General features: G+C 44.5%; 1 protein-coding gene across 7 annotated transcripts in view; it reads left to right on the top strand.

The window, feature by feature from the left end:
* ahi1 (Abelson helper integration site 1) overlaps window positions 1-14,156 on the top strand; it is a 375,133-nt gene that overhangs the window by 319,542 nt on the left and 41,435 nt on the right. For all 7 annotated transcript variants that reach the window (XM_038799412.1, XM_038799411.1, XM_038799414.1 and 4 more), the window contains one exon: window positions 10,258-10,317. In XM_038799412.1, the coding sequence (XP_038655340.1) occupies window positions 10,258-10,317 (60 nt within the window). The remainder of the gene's footprint in view (window positions 1-10,257; window positions 10,318-14,156) is intronic.

The raw sequence follows: 14,156 nt of genomic DNA, 5'->3' as shown, positions 1-14,156 counted from the left end.
TGTGTCCAGAAAGTTTTTTTGGAACAATATGGGGATAGTCCTACTAGAGAGGGGACTAGATTGGACCTAGCTAGGGAACGAGCCCGGCCAGGTCATCAACGTTGTAGTGGGAGAACATGTGGTGAACAGTGACCACAATTCCGTAAGCTTTCGGATACTCGTGGAAAAGGATGAGTGTTGTCCTATGGTTAAGGTGCTAAATTGGGGGAAGGTTAACTACAACCAGATTAGGTAGGATTTGGGGGCTGGTGTTTGGGAGAGGCTGTTTGAGGGTAAATCCACATTTGGCATGTGGGGGTCTTTTAAGGAGCAGTTGATGGGAATGCAGGACAGGCATGTGCCAGTAAAAAGGAAGGACAGGAAAGGCAGGATTCGGGAACCATGGATGACCAAGGAAATTGAGAATATTGCCAAAAAGAAAAAAGATGCATATGTGAGGTACAGACAACTAAAAACAGATAAGCACTTGAGGAATACAAGGAAAGTAGAAAAGAGCACAAGCAAGTAGTTAGGAGGGCAAAAAGGGTCACAAAATGTCCTTGGCAGACAGGATTAAGGAGAATCCCAAGGCATTTTGTATGTATGTTAGGAACAAAAGAAAGAGTTGGTCCACTCGAGGACAAAGAAGGGAAATTATGTATAGAACCAGAGGAAGTAGGTGAGGTCCTTAATGAGTATTTTGCATCGGTATTCACAAAGGAGAGGGACACGTTGATTGGTGGTGTCTCAGAGGGATGTGTAAACATAGAACATAGAACGCTACAGCGCAGTACGGGCCCTTCGGCCCTCGATGTTGCGCCGACCTGTGAAACCATCTGAAGCCTATCTGACCTACACTATTCCATTTTCATCCATATGTCTATCCAGTGACCACTTAAATGCCCTTAAAGTTGGCGAGTCTACTACTGTTGCAGGCAGGGCGTTCCACACCCCGACTACTCTCCGAGTAAAGAAACTGCCTCTGATATCTGTCTTATATCTATCACCCCTCAATTTAAAGCTATGTCCCCTCGTGTTGGTCATCACCATCCGAGGAAAAAGACTCTCACTGTCAACCCTATCTAACCCTCTGACTATCTTATATGTCTCTATTAAGTCACCTCTCAGCCTTCTCCTCTCTAACGAAAACAACCTCAATTCCCTGAGCCTTTCCTCGTAAGACCTTCCCTCCATACCAGGCAACATCCTAGTAAATCTCCTCTGAACCCTTTCCAAAGCTTCCACATCCTTCCTATAATGTGGTGACCAGAACTGCACGCAGTACTCCAGGTGCGGCCGCACCAGAGTTATGTACAGCTGCAGCATGACCTTGTGGTTCCGAAACTCAATCCCCCTGCTTATAAAGGCTAGCACACCATATGCCTTCTTAACAGTCCTATTAACCTGGGTGGCAACTTTCAGGGATTCATGTACCTGGATGCCGAGATCTCTCTGTTCATCTACACTACCAAGAATCTTGCCATTAGCCCAGTACTCTGCATTCCTGTTACTCCTTCCAAAGTGAACCACCTCACACTTTTCCGCATTAAACTCCATAAACACTTGGGAGGAAGTGTTAGGTGTGTTAAAAAGCATTAAGGCAGACAAATCCTTGAGGCCAGATGGCATCTATGCCAGATTACTGAGGGAAGGAAGAGATGAAATCACTGGGCCTCTGACAGAAATCTTTCTGTCCTCATTGGCCACAGGTGAGATCCCAGAGGATTGGAAGATAACCAATGTTGTAGCGTTATTTAAGAAGGGTTGCAAGGATAATCTGGGTAATTATAGGCCAGTGAGCTTGACATCAGTGATCGTGAAATTGTTGGAAAAGATTGTCAGATATGATTATGCATATTTGGAAGTGTTAGCGACAGACAGCATGGTTTTGTATGAGGGAGGTCATGTCTCACTAATTTGATGGAATTTTTTGAGGAGGTGACAAAAATGATTGATGAGGAAAAGGCTATGGATGTTGTCTACATGGACTTTAGTAAAGCATTTGGATAAGGTCTCTCATGGCAGGCTGGGTCAAGGGTGAACTAGCTGGATGGATCCAGAACTAGCTTAGCCATAGAAGACAGAGGGTAGCAGTGGAAGGGTGTTTTTCCAAATGGAGGTCTGTAACTAGTGGTGTTCCAGAGGGATCAGTTCTGGGATATCTGCTCTTTGTAATATATATAAATGACTTGGAAGAAAACGTCGTGGGTCTGATAAGCAAGTTTGCGGATGATACTAAGATTTCAGGAGTTGCAGATAGTGATGAAGATTGTCAGAGAATACAGCAGGATATAGATAGGCTGCAAAATTGGGCAAAGAAATGGCAGTTGGAATTTAACCCGGACAAATGCGAGGTGATGCATTTTGGTAGATCCAATTCAGGTAGGAGCTATAAAATAAATGGTAGCACCATCAGGAGCATAGAGACTCAGAGAGATCTGGGTGTGCAGGTCCACAGATCTTTAAAAGTGGCAGCACAGATGGAAATGGTGGCAAAGAAAGCGTATGGCATGCTTGCCTTCATAGGATGCAGTATTGCATAAAAAAGCTCAAAAATTATGTTACAATTATATAGATTGGTTTGGCCACAGTTGGAATACTGTGTCCAATTCTGGTCACCACACTACCAGAAGGGCTTTGGAGAGAGTACAGAAAAGGTTTACCAGGATGTTGCCTGGTATGAAGGGTTTGAGCCATGAGGAGAGATTGAATACACTGGAATGGTTCTCCATAGAGACGGAGGCTGAGGGGTGACCTGATAGAAGTTTATAAAATTATTAGGAGTATAGATAGGGTGAACAGTTGGAAGCTTTTTCCCAGGGCGGAAATGACAACTACAAGGGGGCACAAGTTCAAGGCGAGGCGGGAAAGGTTCAGTGGAGATGTGCGGGGGAAGCTTTTTTACAGAGAGTGTGGTAATGGCTTGGAATGCACTGCCAAATGAGATGGTTGAAGCATGTGTTAGCAAGCTTTAAGACTTATCTGGATATGCACATGAACACACGGTGTATAGAAGGATACAGGCGGTTGGTCTAGATAGATAGGACATGTGATCAGCGCAGGCTTGGAGGGGCCTGTTCCTGTGCTGTATTCATGTACGTATACATGTTCTTTGTTCTTGGTACACATTCACCACCCTCTGAGTAAAGAAACTCCTCCTCAACTCTATCTTAAATGGGCAACCCCTTCTCTAAGATTATGCCCTCTAGTCCTAGACCCTTCCACAAGGGGAACCTCTCAGCGGCTACCGTGTGAAGCCCCCTGAGAACCCTGTCTGCCTAAATAAGATCACCCCATTCTTCGAAACTCCAATGAGCACAGACCCAACCTATTTAACCTCTCCTCATAAGAAAATCCCTCCATACCCAGAATCAGTCTGGTAAACTTTCTCCGGACTATTTCCAATGCCAATATATCTTTCCTCAAATAGGCGGACAAAAATTGATCACAGTATTGAAGATGAAATCTAACTAGTGCCTTGTAGTTTTAGCAAGGCTTCCCCTATTTTTGTGCTCCATTCCCTTTGAAACAAAATCCAACATTCCATTTGCCTTCACAATTACCTGCTGAACTTGCATGCTAACTTTTTGTGATTTATGCATGAGGACCTCCCGATCCCTCTGTGCTGCAGCTTTCTGCAGTCTTTCTCCATTTAAATAATATTCAGCTCCTTTATTCTTCCTACCCACTCATTTAACCTGTTTATACCCTTTTCTTCTCTGAGGGTTGTTAATATTTGGAATTGTCTTGCTCAGTGAACAGTGGCTGCTGAGTCATCACATTTTTTCAAGGCAGTTAGATGGATTTTTGATTGACAAGGAAGTCGAGGCGAATAGTGGACCGGCAGGAAAGTGGACTTAAGGCTACAATCAGATCAGTCATGCTCATATTGAATGGCGGAGCAGGCCTACTCTTATTTCTTCTGTTCTTGAGATGAATTTGTGCTTCTTAAGTCACTTACTGTACTTTTTAATTCTGTATGCATTTGTGTACATAATTCTGAACCCTGCCCATATTACCTGCTGATTTTATTTCTCACACTTCGACTTGGTGTGCGCGTTCCCTCCCGCTAGGGTTGTCAATCCTACACGAATGGCCGTGAGACTCCCAGTATTGGCCCCAATCTCCTGGCAGCTATTGAAAGCAGTCCAGGAGATTTTAAATGATTGAATTCCCCATTAGTCGATTGGCTCTCGTGCCGGCACCCAGAGTATATTTTTACAGGCAGGTGGGCAGCACTCCCCTGCCGGCAGAGCCAGCATGATGGCCAGCAGAGGGGCTGGTTTAGCATACTGGGCTAAATAGCTGGCTTGTAATGTAATGCAGAACAAGGCAGCAGCACGGGTTCAATTCCCATACTGACCTCCCCGAACAGCGCCGGAATGTGGTGACTAGGGGCTTTTCACAGTAACTTCATTGAAGCCTACTTGTGGCAACAAGTGATTATTAAAATTATTATTATTATTAAATGACATAGCACATTACATCATGGCCACAGACGTGTTAAGCTCCTCGGCGCTGCTGTTTGCTGCAATGCCGTTTTTTTTTACCCCCGGCACCGAGGTGAATGCGGTGTTATCTGGCACTTCTGCAGGAAGTAGGTATGGGACACAAGGCCATGGTCCCAGGGATGTAACATGAAAGTCTGTTAATGCAACCAGCAAATCAGCCCGACTGCAGCCAGAGAGCAGGATCCGAGGCAGCTGCTTGTCAGCACCCGGCATCTAGTGTCCGGTGTTTTGGACTTTGTGCCCCCCCCCCCGTCCCCCGTGCCGGACTCAGCAACCCACGGCACACTACACTTTCTGCCGACAACCCCCAGAATATATCCTGCTGAAGTTGGCAACCCAAACTCCAGCCCGCTAGTTAAAGAAGCTTTACAGCAGCTACATAAACGGCTGCAGCAGGATCTGCGACCAGCCACTGTAACCCCTACAGCACTTCCAATAAGAACATAAAAAATAGGAACAGGAGTAAACTATAAGGCCCATTAAGACTGCTCCACCATTCAGTAAGATCATGGCAAAACTCATCAACTCCACTTTCCCACCCTACCGCTAATTCACCTCCTTTCCTCAATGTACAAATATTTATTGCTCTCAATCTTAAATATACCAACTGAGCATCCACAGTCCTCTGGGGTAGAGAATTTCAAAGAATCAGAACCTGCTAAAGACATTTATCATCTCAGCCCTAAATAGCTGACTCCTTAACCTGAGACTGTGAAATTTAGGTCTTGATTCAAGCCAGGAGAAACGACCTCTGAGTATCTATTTGGACAAGTACTGCCAAAACCTGCAGACATTTCAATGAGATCACATCTCATTCTTCTAAACTCCAGAAATGAAGGGTCAAATTATTCAATCTTAAAGGTCAGCCTTCAATCCAAGGAATCAATATAATGAATCTTCATTGTATCCCCTTTAAGGCAAGTATATTCCTTCATCAGCACATTTCAAGCCCATTACTTCCACCACCTCAAAAGCCAAGGACAGCAGGTGCATGGGAACATCACCACCTGCAGTTCCCCTCCAAGCCGCACACCATCCTGACTTGGAAATATATCCCCACATGCCGTCACTGTAGATGGATCAAAATCCTGGAGCTCCCTCTCTAACAGCACTGTGGAAATAACAACACCTCAGGATTCAAGAGCGTGGGTCACCACCACCACCTCTCGAAGGCAATAGGAATGAGCAATAAATGCTGGTCTTGACAGTGGCACCCATATCCCATAAACAGATTTAAATAAGGCTAGCATTACTTTCCTTCAGTAAAGAGTACACTGCATGTAGTGTGACCAAAGCCTCTTGTAATAGCAACACTTCCAGCTGTTTGTCAGAAAGATTAGCACATCAAGAGGCTCCCTAATTGCTTGCTATACCTTCATGTTAACTTTCTGTAACTGGTGTCATATTTCATGTGTGGCGAAAGCCTTGGTTCATGGGTGCTGCAGTGACCATCTTCCTTGGCCAGCAGCATGACAGGGAGATTCAGGAGTGACAGCACAATAGAGGACAAGCTGCTCACAGGACCGCCCGGGATCTTCAGGAAGCAACCGTATCTCAACCTTAGGAGAAACAGTGTGTGTGACATCGTTATATGAAGTCCGCAACCTCTTGCAGGTTCAGAGCACGGAAAGGATGCAGCTATCATTGGCTGTAAGGTTATTTGTGTTGGGATCCAACCAGACTGGCATAGACGACATCTTTAACATTTACTAGTCTGACACCCACTAATGAGACATTACAAGGGGAAAGCTCAGAGAATGTTTCCCTTTTGTGTGGTGGAGGGAGTCTCGAACTAGAGGACGCAATTTAAAAATTAGGGGTCTCCCAATTAAGACTCAGGTGAGGAGAACATTTTGCCCTCAGAGGGTCATTAGATTGTGGAATTCGCTTCCCCAGAGAGCAATGGAGCTCAGTCATTGAATATATTCAAGGCTGCGTTAGATAAATTATTGATTGACAACGGAACTAAGGGGTATGGGGACAGGCAGGAAAGTGGAGTTGAGGCCACGATCAGGTCTTGAATGGTAGAGAAGTCTCAAGGGCCAAATGGCCTAATCCTGCTCCTAATTCTTGTAGAAGTGACTGATGATCCGTACAACAGAAGAAGGGAATTATATTGTATTCTCTCAAGCCAGAGAGAAGTAGGCAGCTTGCTCACGTAACTTTGACAAGATAGTAGGTTTACCCATTGTGTCGGGTACCATTAACTGCACGTGGCTTTACAGATGCTGACCGGAATTCTCCGGCCGTTGGAATTCTCTTTTCCCGCTGGCAGCACCTCCGCCCACGGGTTTCCCGGCGGCCTAGGGTAGCTTCAATGGGAAATGTCATTGACAAGCTGCGTGAAGAGAGAATCCCACCGCCAGACAGAGAGAATACAGCTGCTGGAACACAGTGATGTTCCACAACCCCACAAATCTATCAGTGAAAAATATGGCTTGCTTCAATGGCCTGAGCAATTATGACTATTTTAGCTTTCTGAGGTTGACACACTCCTGGATAATTTGCAAGGCCATTAGATAATTCTCTAAGGTCCGAGGCCATGAACACTAGGTTGCCAGGAAATTGCTTTGTACTCTGGTAATCTACCCACCGTTCGTTCACATAGATGGCACACTCTGCAAACATTCTTCTTTTATAAGCTGAGCCCGAGAGAAATCCCTAGATTGTACACCCAGAAACCAATATTTGATGTTGCTCACGGATTTCAGTCTGATTGTGCTGCACCCCACTGGCATCCTTATGCTCCATGTTCCCCTCCTCAGGATCTAGAGCCTCCAAGGTGAATATCTCTGGCACATGTCTGAGCTATTACATGAAGAAACCCGTTTTTCATTACTTTTTGTAACTGCAACATAATATTTTTAAGAATTTCTATATTAATCATTTGAAGTACAAACTTGTGTGGAAAATAAGAACCACCGAGGATGTTTGTGGCCAGTGTTGTATCATCGGTTTTAGCCATGTCATTGCATGCGATCTAACGTGGTTAAAAACGCTTGCTGCCACCTCATCCATCACTGCTTAAACCTAAGGTTGTACAACATCAGTCTGTTTGTTCTTGGGGAGTGAGTCATATCACATTTGCTAAGTCAGGCACGTACTCGCTCTCTCTCAGCTGAAACTGCTCAATTTAGTTTCAGTGATAGTACATTCTGTGAGTAAGCACTTCCACTTCTAGGGGGATTCCTGGAATAATGCACCTATGATGAAAATGTTTCTCAAGAAGTAGCAGAGAGAGAAAGGAAATGTATTAAAGAGAGAAAGGGAGGTGATGTGGCAGGTGGAGTGAAAAGACGAACAGAGAGAGAAACAAAAGGAAACCAAAGAGGGAAAGTCAAGCAAAGGATATTCACAAGAATGAAAAGCTGCACAAGTGTGACCGAGCAGGAATGAATAGCCAGGAATGGAAGCTGATCAAGAATTGGGAGCATTCATTGCTACTAGTCCTATCAGCAACATCCTTCATGGGTGCTAGGAGATCTGAAAGTTATGTTATTTTTGTAATAACTTCACTTGATGATTTCAGACCTTTCTCCATTTGTATGTAGTATTTGTCCCCCACATGAATATCAACAGAAACTCCCTTATGCATTCCATTTAATACCTTTTTTACCCTCCTTATCGATTAGTTATCCAAGCCCCAAAAAAACATAGCTCCCGGCGCTCAATTCTTCCTACAAATTTATTTGTCCGCTGTGGAGCTGCGGCTCGATTTACTGCTATCTTCTGATGCTGCTTGCTCTACCCCACTGCAGCAATTCTGACCCACATGGTGTTTATAGTGGAAATCAAACCAATTTGTCTTGTACTTTGTCTCTTGCTTAGCTTAGTGGTGTTCCCTGGATGTCATCCCTGCAGTCAACAAAGCTTCCATCTGGTTCAAAGTCAGATTTCAGTTAGCTACATGAACATTAATCCTAACATGCTGAGTGTGGAAGGGGCAGTCTTCCTAAAAACCTCAGAATTTATTTATTAATCAAAGCTTAACATTACTCACCTCCTTCACGAACCTTGCAAATAGGAACGAGCAGGAACTTCATTGCAGTGTTATTGTAAGCCTACTTGTGACAACAATAAAGATTATTATTATATTTAACTCAGTGGTGTTGCTCATTATGCTTTTACTTAATTGCTCTGTTTTAATAACCTTTGCTCTAGCCAGGTATCTTTCTGATACCACCACGAGGTTCAAAGCCAAGTGCTGATCAATAACTCAATACACCAGTTAGTAAGTTTCAAACCAAAACACATTTATTATACACACAGTCAATCACTACTCGTGCATAAAACTCTACTTACTAAACTATCACTGCTACTAAAGCCCTATACTTAGCTTTCAAATGGCCCACCAGGTCAGAGGAACAATGGCCTTTGTCTGTTTCTGAATCTGCTGGCTTCAAACTAGCATGGAATAGTAGCTAGGAGCGTCTATCTCGTAGCGTGCGTTGACTGGAGACTTACTTGGTTGGTGAAGCTGCTAGGCAGGTCTCTCCTTGCTGAGAGTCACGGTCAAGAGTTCTTTGAGAGCTGCCAAGAGAGCGAACTGAACTTGGGGACTCTACTTTATAGTCCCCAGGGGTTTTGCGCCCTTTTGGGCGGACCCCGGACTTGGTCCCAATTAATTGGACCATGTCCCAATCGTTTTTATCGATTTCTTCAATACTGGAGCTGTTCCCTGATCGTTGGGCAGGCCCTATGTGTCCGTTGCCTGCCTTTGTCCTAGCTCACGCTGGCGCCGGGGAGTCTGGTTTGGTCCCGATTGATTCAATGTTTCTGATTGTTTCTGGGGATCGCTCATTAGTATGTAGATGGCTATTGGTTTCGGTTCTGTCTGGGTTCTGCAAATCTTAATACACAGGAAACCTTGCACCTGCTTGTTTTCCCTGTGGCTGGCCAATTTTCCCTGTACTCTTTGCGGGCATCCATTTTGGAATCGGGACGTGGCCACCCCAGGTGGCTACACTTGGCACCATTGTGCCTCTGACTAAGAAAATACAGGGTTCAAGCCCTACTTGCAGCAACCAAAGGTTGGAGAGCTATTCCGGAATACCTATGTCTGGTGGCTGTGAGTGCCAACGTTCTATTGCATGGGTTCAGGAATCCATAAAACGCTCCTGCCGTATATGACTAGCCATTTTATTGGCTGATATAAAGGTGGCTAAGGCCATGGAAGGAGCAGTCGTGGAAGAAGGAAAAAATCAACAAAACTCAGGACAGCTAACTATAAAACCAGGCATTAACTTGATACAGAGAGAACTCGCTTGGGATTGTAAAGACACTTTTACCAGGCTTGCTCTACCTTGGGATATTGAGAGGTAGTGCCGAAATGATGGGCCAAATGACCTCCTGTGCTGCAGCAATTCAATTATTCTAACTGTCACCATGTATAATGTGCTATATACAGCTCTGGACTGAAGGGGGAGGATTCTAATTAACTATCTTGTATGCGTGGATGATAGTGGTAAAGTTTAATCCAGATTAATAGGGACAATTCTCATTCAATGATTGAATAAAAATGGATAAAAAGTTTTTTTGATGTTATTAATTACAAAGTAAATGTTTTAATGGCATTATCAGATCCTGCGATATTATTTCCAGCACAAAAGATTAATTGAAACACATTCAATAAGCTAAAACAGTCACCAAAAAGTGAAGATGATCTATAAAATGCAGGAAGGATATTATACTGGGATAACCAGAAATTAGTTATGTGATATGCTTCAATGTGCATTCAACTTTTTAATGTAATTTTCTTTTTCTTTAGACATGTGCAAACCCATCAATCAGAGTGGAAGCTGATTCTAATGCACCAGTGGAAGAAACTGTAAGTAAGCATTTGCCACTTACGGGGATTTTTTTTTGTCTTTCTACCGTTGGACTTTCCCCTAAATCATTAGTTTACTATGTAATCATTAACATTGACAAGTACCTGTCTGATCAAGGAACATACTTAATTGCCTAGTTCTATGACATGCACTACTGATGCACGATCTTTAAAAAAATTACTTTATTATTAGTATTATCCTTTAACCAGGTAAGTCTAGTATGCTAACCCAGAAACTGTCCCGACTGCTTCAAAAAGGGAGCACAACCCTAAAAGGTTGCCAATTCAAACAACTGTAAAAAATATGCCTACAGCATGTGAAAACAAGCAGGCATATGAAAGATATAATGGGTCTTCATGTTGAAACTTAAACAGCAGATTTACCAAACATTCTATCACTTTTGAAATAAAACGTATAAGGTACATAGATGTACAGTTTTGCAAATATGCCCAACAGCAGTTATTGAAGGATTTATTTTCTAGGAAATCTCGAGGCATTTTCCCCTTATATTTGATTCAATTGCTAATCGTTTTAAGTCAATTTTGTTTTATTTTTAAGTTGCTTCAGAAGAGATAAGGGTAATAGGAATCAGGGCCGGGATTCTCCCCTACCCAGCGGGGCGGGGGGTCCCGGTGTAGCGGAGTGGCACCAACCACTCCGGCGTCGGGCCTCCCCAAAGGTGCGGAATTCTCCGCGCCTTTAGGGGCTAGGCCCGCGCTGAGTGGTTGGCGCCACCGCGACTGGCGGCAAAAATGGCGCCAACGGCCTTTGACGCCGGCCGAAAGGCCTTCGCCGGTTCACGCTTGCGCCGGTGCGTCAGCAGCCGCTGACGTCATCACCGGCGCATGCGCGGTGGGGGGGGGAGGGTCTCTTCAGCCTCCGCTGTGGTGGAGGCCGTGGCGGCGGCCGAAGAAAAAGAGTGCCCCCATGGCACTGGCCCGCCCGCCGATCGGTGGGCCCTGATCGCGGGCCAGGCCACCGTGGGGGCACCCCCCAGGGTCCGATCGCCCCGCACGCGCCCCCCAGGACCCCGGGGGCCCACTCGCGCCGCCACTCCCCCGGCACCAGAGGCGCTCTAATTCCCGCCGGCGGGAGAGGTCTGGCAGCGGCGGGACTTCGGCCCATCGCAGGCCGGAGAATCGCCGCGGGGGGCACGCCGATCGTGATACCCGCTCCCGCCGATTCCCGGGTGGCGGAGAATTCCGGCCACGGCGGGGGTGGTGAATTCCGCCCCAGGATTCTCACCCACAAAATATTAGGTCAGAATTCCAAAGAAAGGTGCAGCCTGATGTGGGAGGAGAGAGAGTTGCTGGGTGTTAGGAAAACAAATATTTGTATTGGTAAATATTAGAAATAAGGGATAGTTTTAAGTCCATTTAATTTAATGTTTGTGTACCTAGAAGGGTAAACCCTATAGTTAGATTCATGTTGAACCAAAGGTGTTTGTATATGTTGGGGTTGTTTAAGTTCCAACTGTCTATTGTGCTTAGAGAGGGTTACGGCATGAAGGGTAAATAGAAATAAGTCGGTGCTTAGCAACAGGAGGCCACTTTCTGGAGGAAAGGGCTTTTCTTTGTTCTTCGTTTTAACTGGATGCCAGAGCAGCTGGAGACAGGACATTGGGGAATCACAGCTCTAAACAGTGCCAGGAGAAGCTGAACAGGACAATAATAATCTTTATTAGTGTTACACGCGAGCTTACATTAACAATGCAGTGAAGTTATTGTGAAAATTCCCTAGTCGCCACGCTACGGCACCTGTTTGGGTACACTGAGGGAGAATTCAGAATTTCCAATTCACCTAACAGCTCTACTTTCAGGACTTGTGGGAGGAAACTGGAGCATTCCGAGAAAACACACGCAGACACGGAGAGAACATCCAGACAGTGACCCAAGCCGGGAATCGAACCCAGGTCCCTGGTGCTGTGAAGCAACAGTAGTAACCACTGTGCTGCCATACCACTCCTATAGGGACAAGGGGGTTGCAAAGATGTAAGCTTCCCAAGGAACAAGATACAATCCAGATAACCAGGAAATTGTGACAGAAAGAGCATTGAAGACATTTGAAGTTAAAAGAACAGAGGCTAGGGGATTGTTCAGAGTGAAGGAGACAATTGCAGTAATGAGACTTGAAGTGGCATAGCAGACTTCAGAGGTAGATGAAACTTTTGATTTAATTTTAATACAGTCTGGGAATTGAGAGTTAAAGCAATTATGATTAGCTTGTACAGCTGTTAAGACAAGGAAATCCTAACATGAGTTAGTGTAAAATGCTGTTAAAAGTGGAGTGGAAGCTTTGTTTAAAGCTGTCCTTTTGAAAACCTGGACTAGATTTTGGAACGCAAACCACTTAAGGGAAAGCAGTATTATTATGAGAGAACATTTTAAAGTGTGCTTTTGGGAGTGGAGTTGGGGATTCTGAGGAGAAAACCACAGACACTAACTTGGGTTCAGGGTAGAGTGCGTGTATTTGACCACAGCCAATCGGTGTACTTAAAAGGGACTTTGTGTTAATGGGACCATTGTATCTTAAAATGTACTTTGTAATCCCTGTTAATCTCAAAATCAGTGTGTATGTGTTAAATTAAGGGGAGAGTACAAGCGTATTGTATAACAGTCTAATTTTTTCATGTTTAACTGATGTTTTTTCTTAAAATTAATTAGCAGTCCTGTGACTCTGTTCCTTCCGATATTATTCAAAACGTTTGTCTTTTTAGCTATGGTTCCTTTCTGTGATCTTCCCATCCAGTTCCAACATAAACTGGAATTGTACCACTGGGAAAATAGAGGGGAAACATGTTGGGACTGCATCCTGACCCATTCCTGTTTTCTGGGAAGTTTCCCAGAGTTGGATTAATTAAAGCTCCAATTAGCAGCAGTTTACAGGGCCCACTGGCATTTTGGCAGCAACGGAATGGCATTATTGGAGGTGGCCTCCTGCAGGACACTGGGGACCATTCCAGCCCCCAAAGAGGGGACCATCATTATCAAATGCTGAACCTGTTTCCCCTCTACTATGAGGGGCATGCCTGTTTGACTACACTGAATTTGTAGTTTAAATTTGTGCCTACAAGGGCAACTCTATTTTGAGATGTCCTGCTTGCCTCAGTTTCACCCACTTCTCCCTTTGGGACTCCTGAGAGTCTGGGCCTGCAGCACTGGGGAGCCTGCCTGCCGTCCTTAATTTGATGGTGAGCCAGAGGTGGCTAATTAGCTCCCCTCGTTTGGTTCCTGACGTGTGCTTAGGACCCCCATTTGGTCCTGGCCTCAGGGTCCCAAAGCCTGCAGAAAAATTATGCCCTTTCTGCTTTCAAAATGAAGGCCACAATTTACTATTACTAATAGCAGACAAGTTCATACCTGCTCATAAAACATTCCTTTGTCTCTTATCACCATCAATAATCTTTTGTATTATGAATAAAAATCATAATGCACTTTTTTTTAATGCCTATTCTTTTGTCCAGTCACAAGGCTATTACTGCTTGTGCCATCAATTGGACCTGACTGTCTCAGGCCTCATAACTGCAATCCTTTATGGATTAATAAAGTCACTCTTCCCATTTTCTGTGTGAATGTTGACCAATAAATATCATGCAATCTCTTCCTAGCTGCTGCACAGTAACAAAGGAGCCTCCTCCATTTATACACAAATTAACCAACAGCTTTCAAAGTTATGGAACTTGCCCGTAAATAGGCCAATAGCCGGTATCCACATATGCAAATAGCATCCTATAGTAAAAATCCAAAAGACCATAATTTTTATAATGTAAAACTGACGATACAAGATGTCAGTTAATGGATAGATCTGCCTTATCTCAAAAAAGCAGATGTAACCAGCC

Source organism: Scyliorhinus canicula, chromosome 6 (genome assembly GCF_902713615.1).
Source record: "Scyliorhinus canicula chromosome 6, sScyCan1.1, whole genome shotgun sequence".
NCBI lineage: Eukaryota > Metazoa > Chordata > Chondrichthyes > Carcharhiniformes > Scyliorhinidae > Scyliorhinus > Scyliorhinus canicula.
This window is presented reverse-complemented; position numbering and strand designations above follow the sequence as displayed.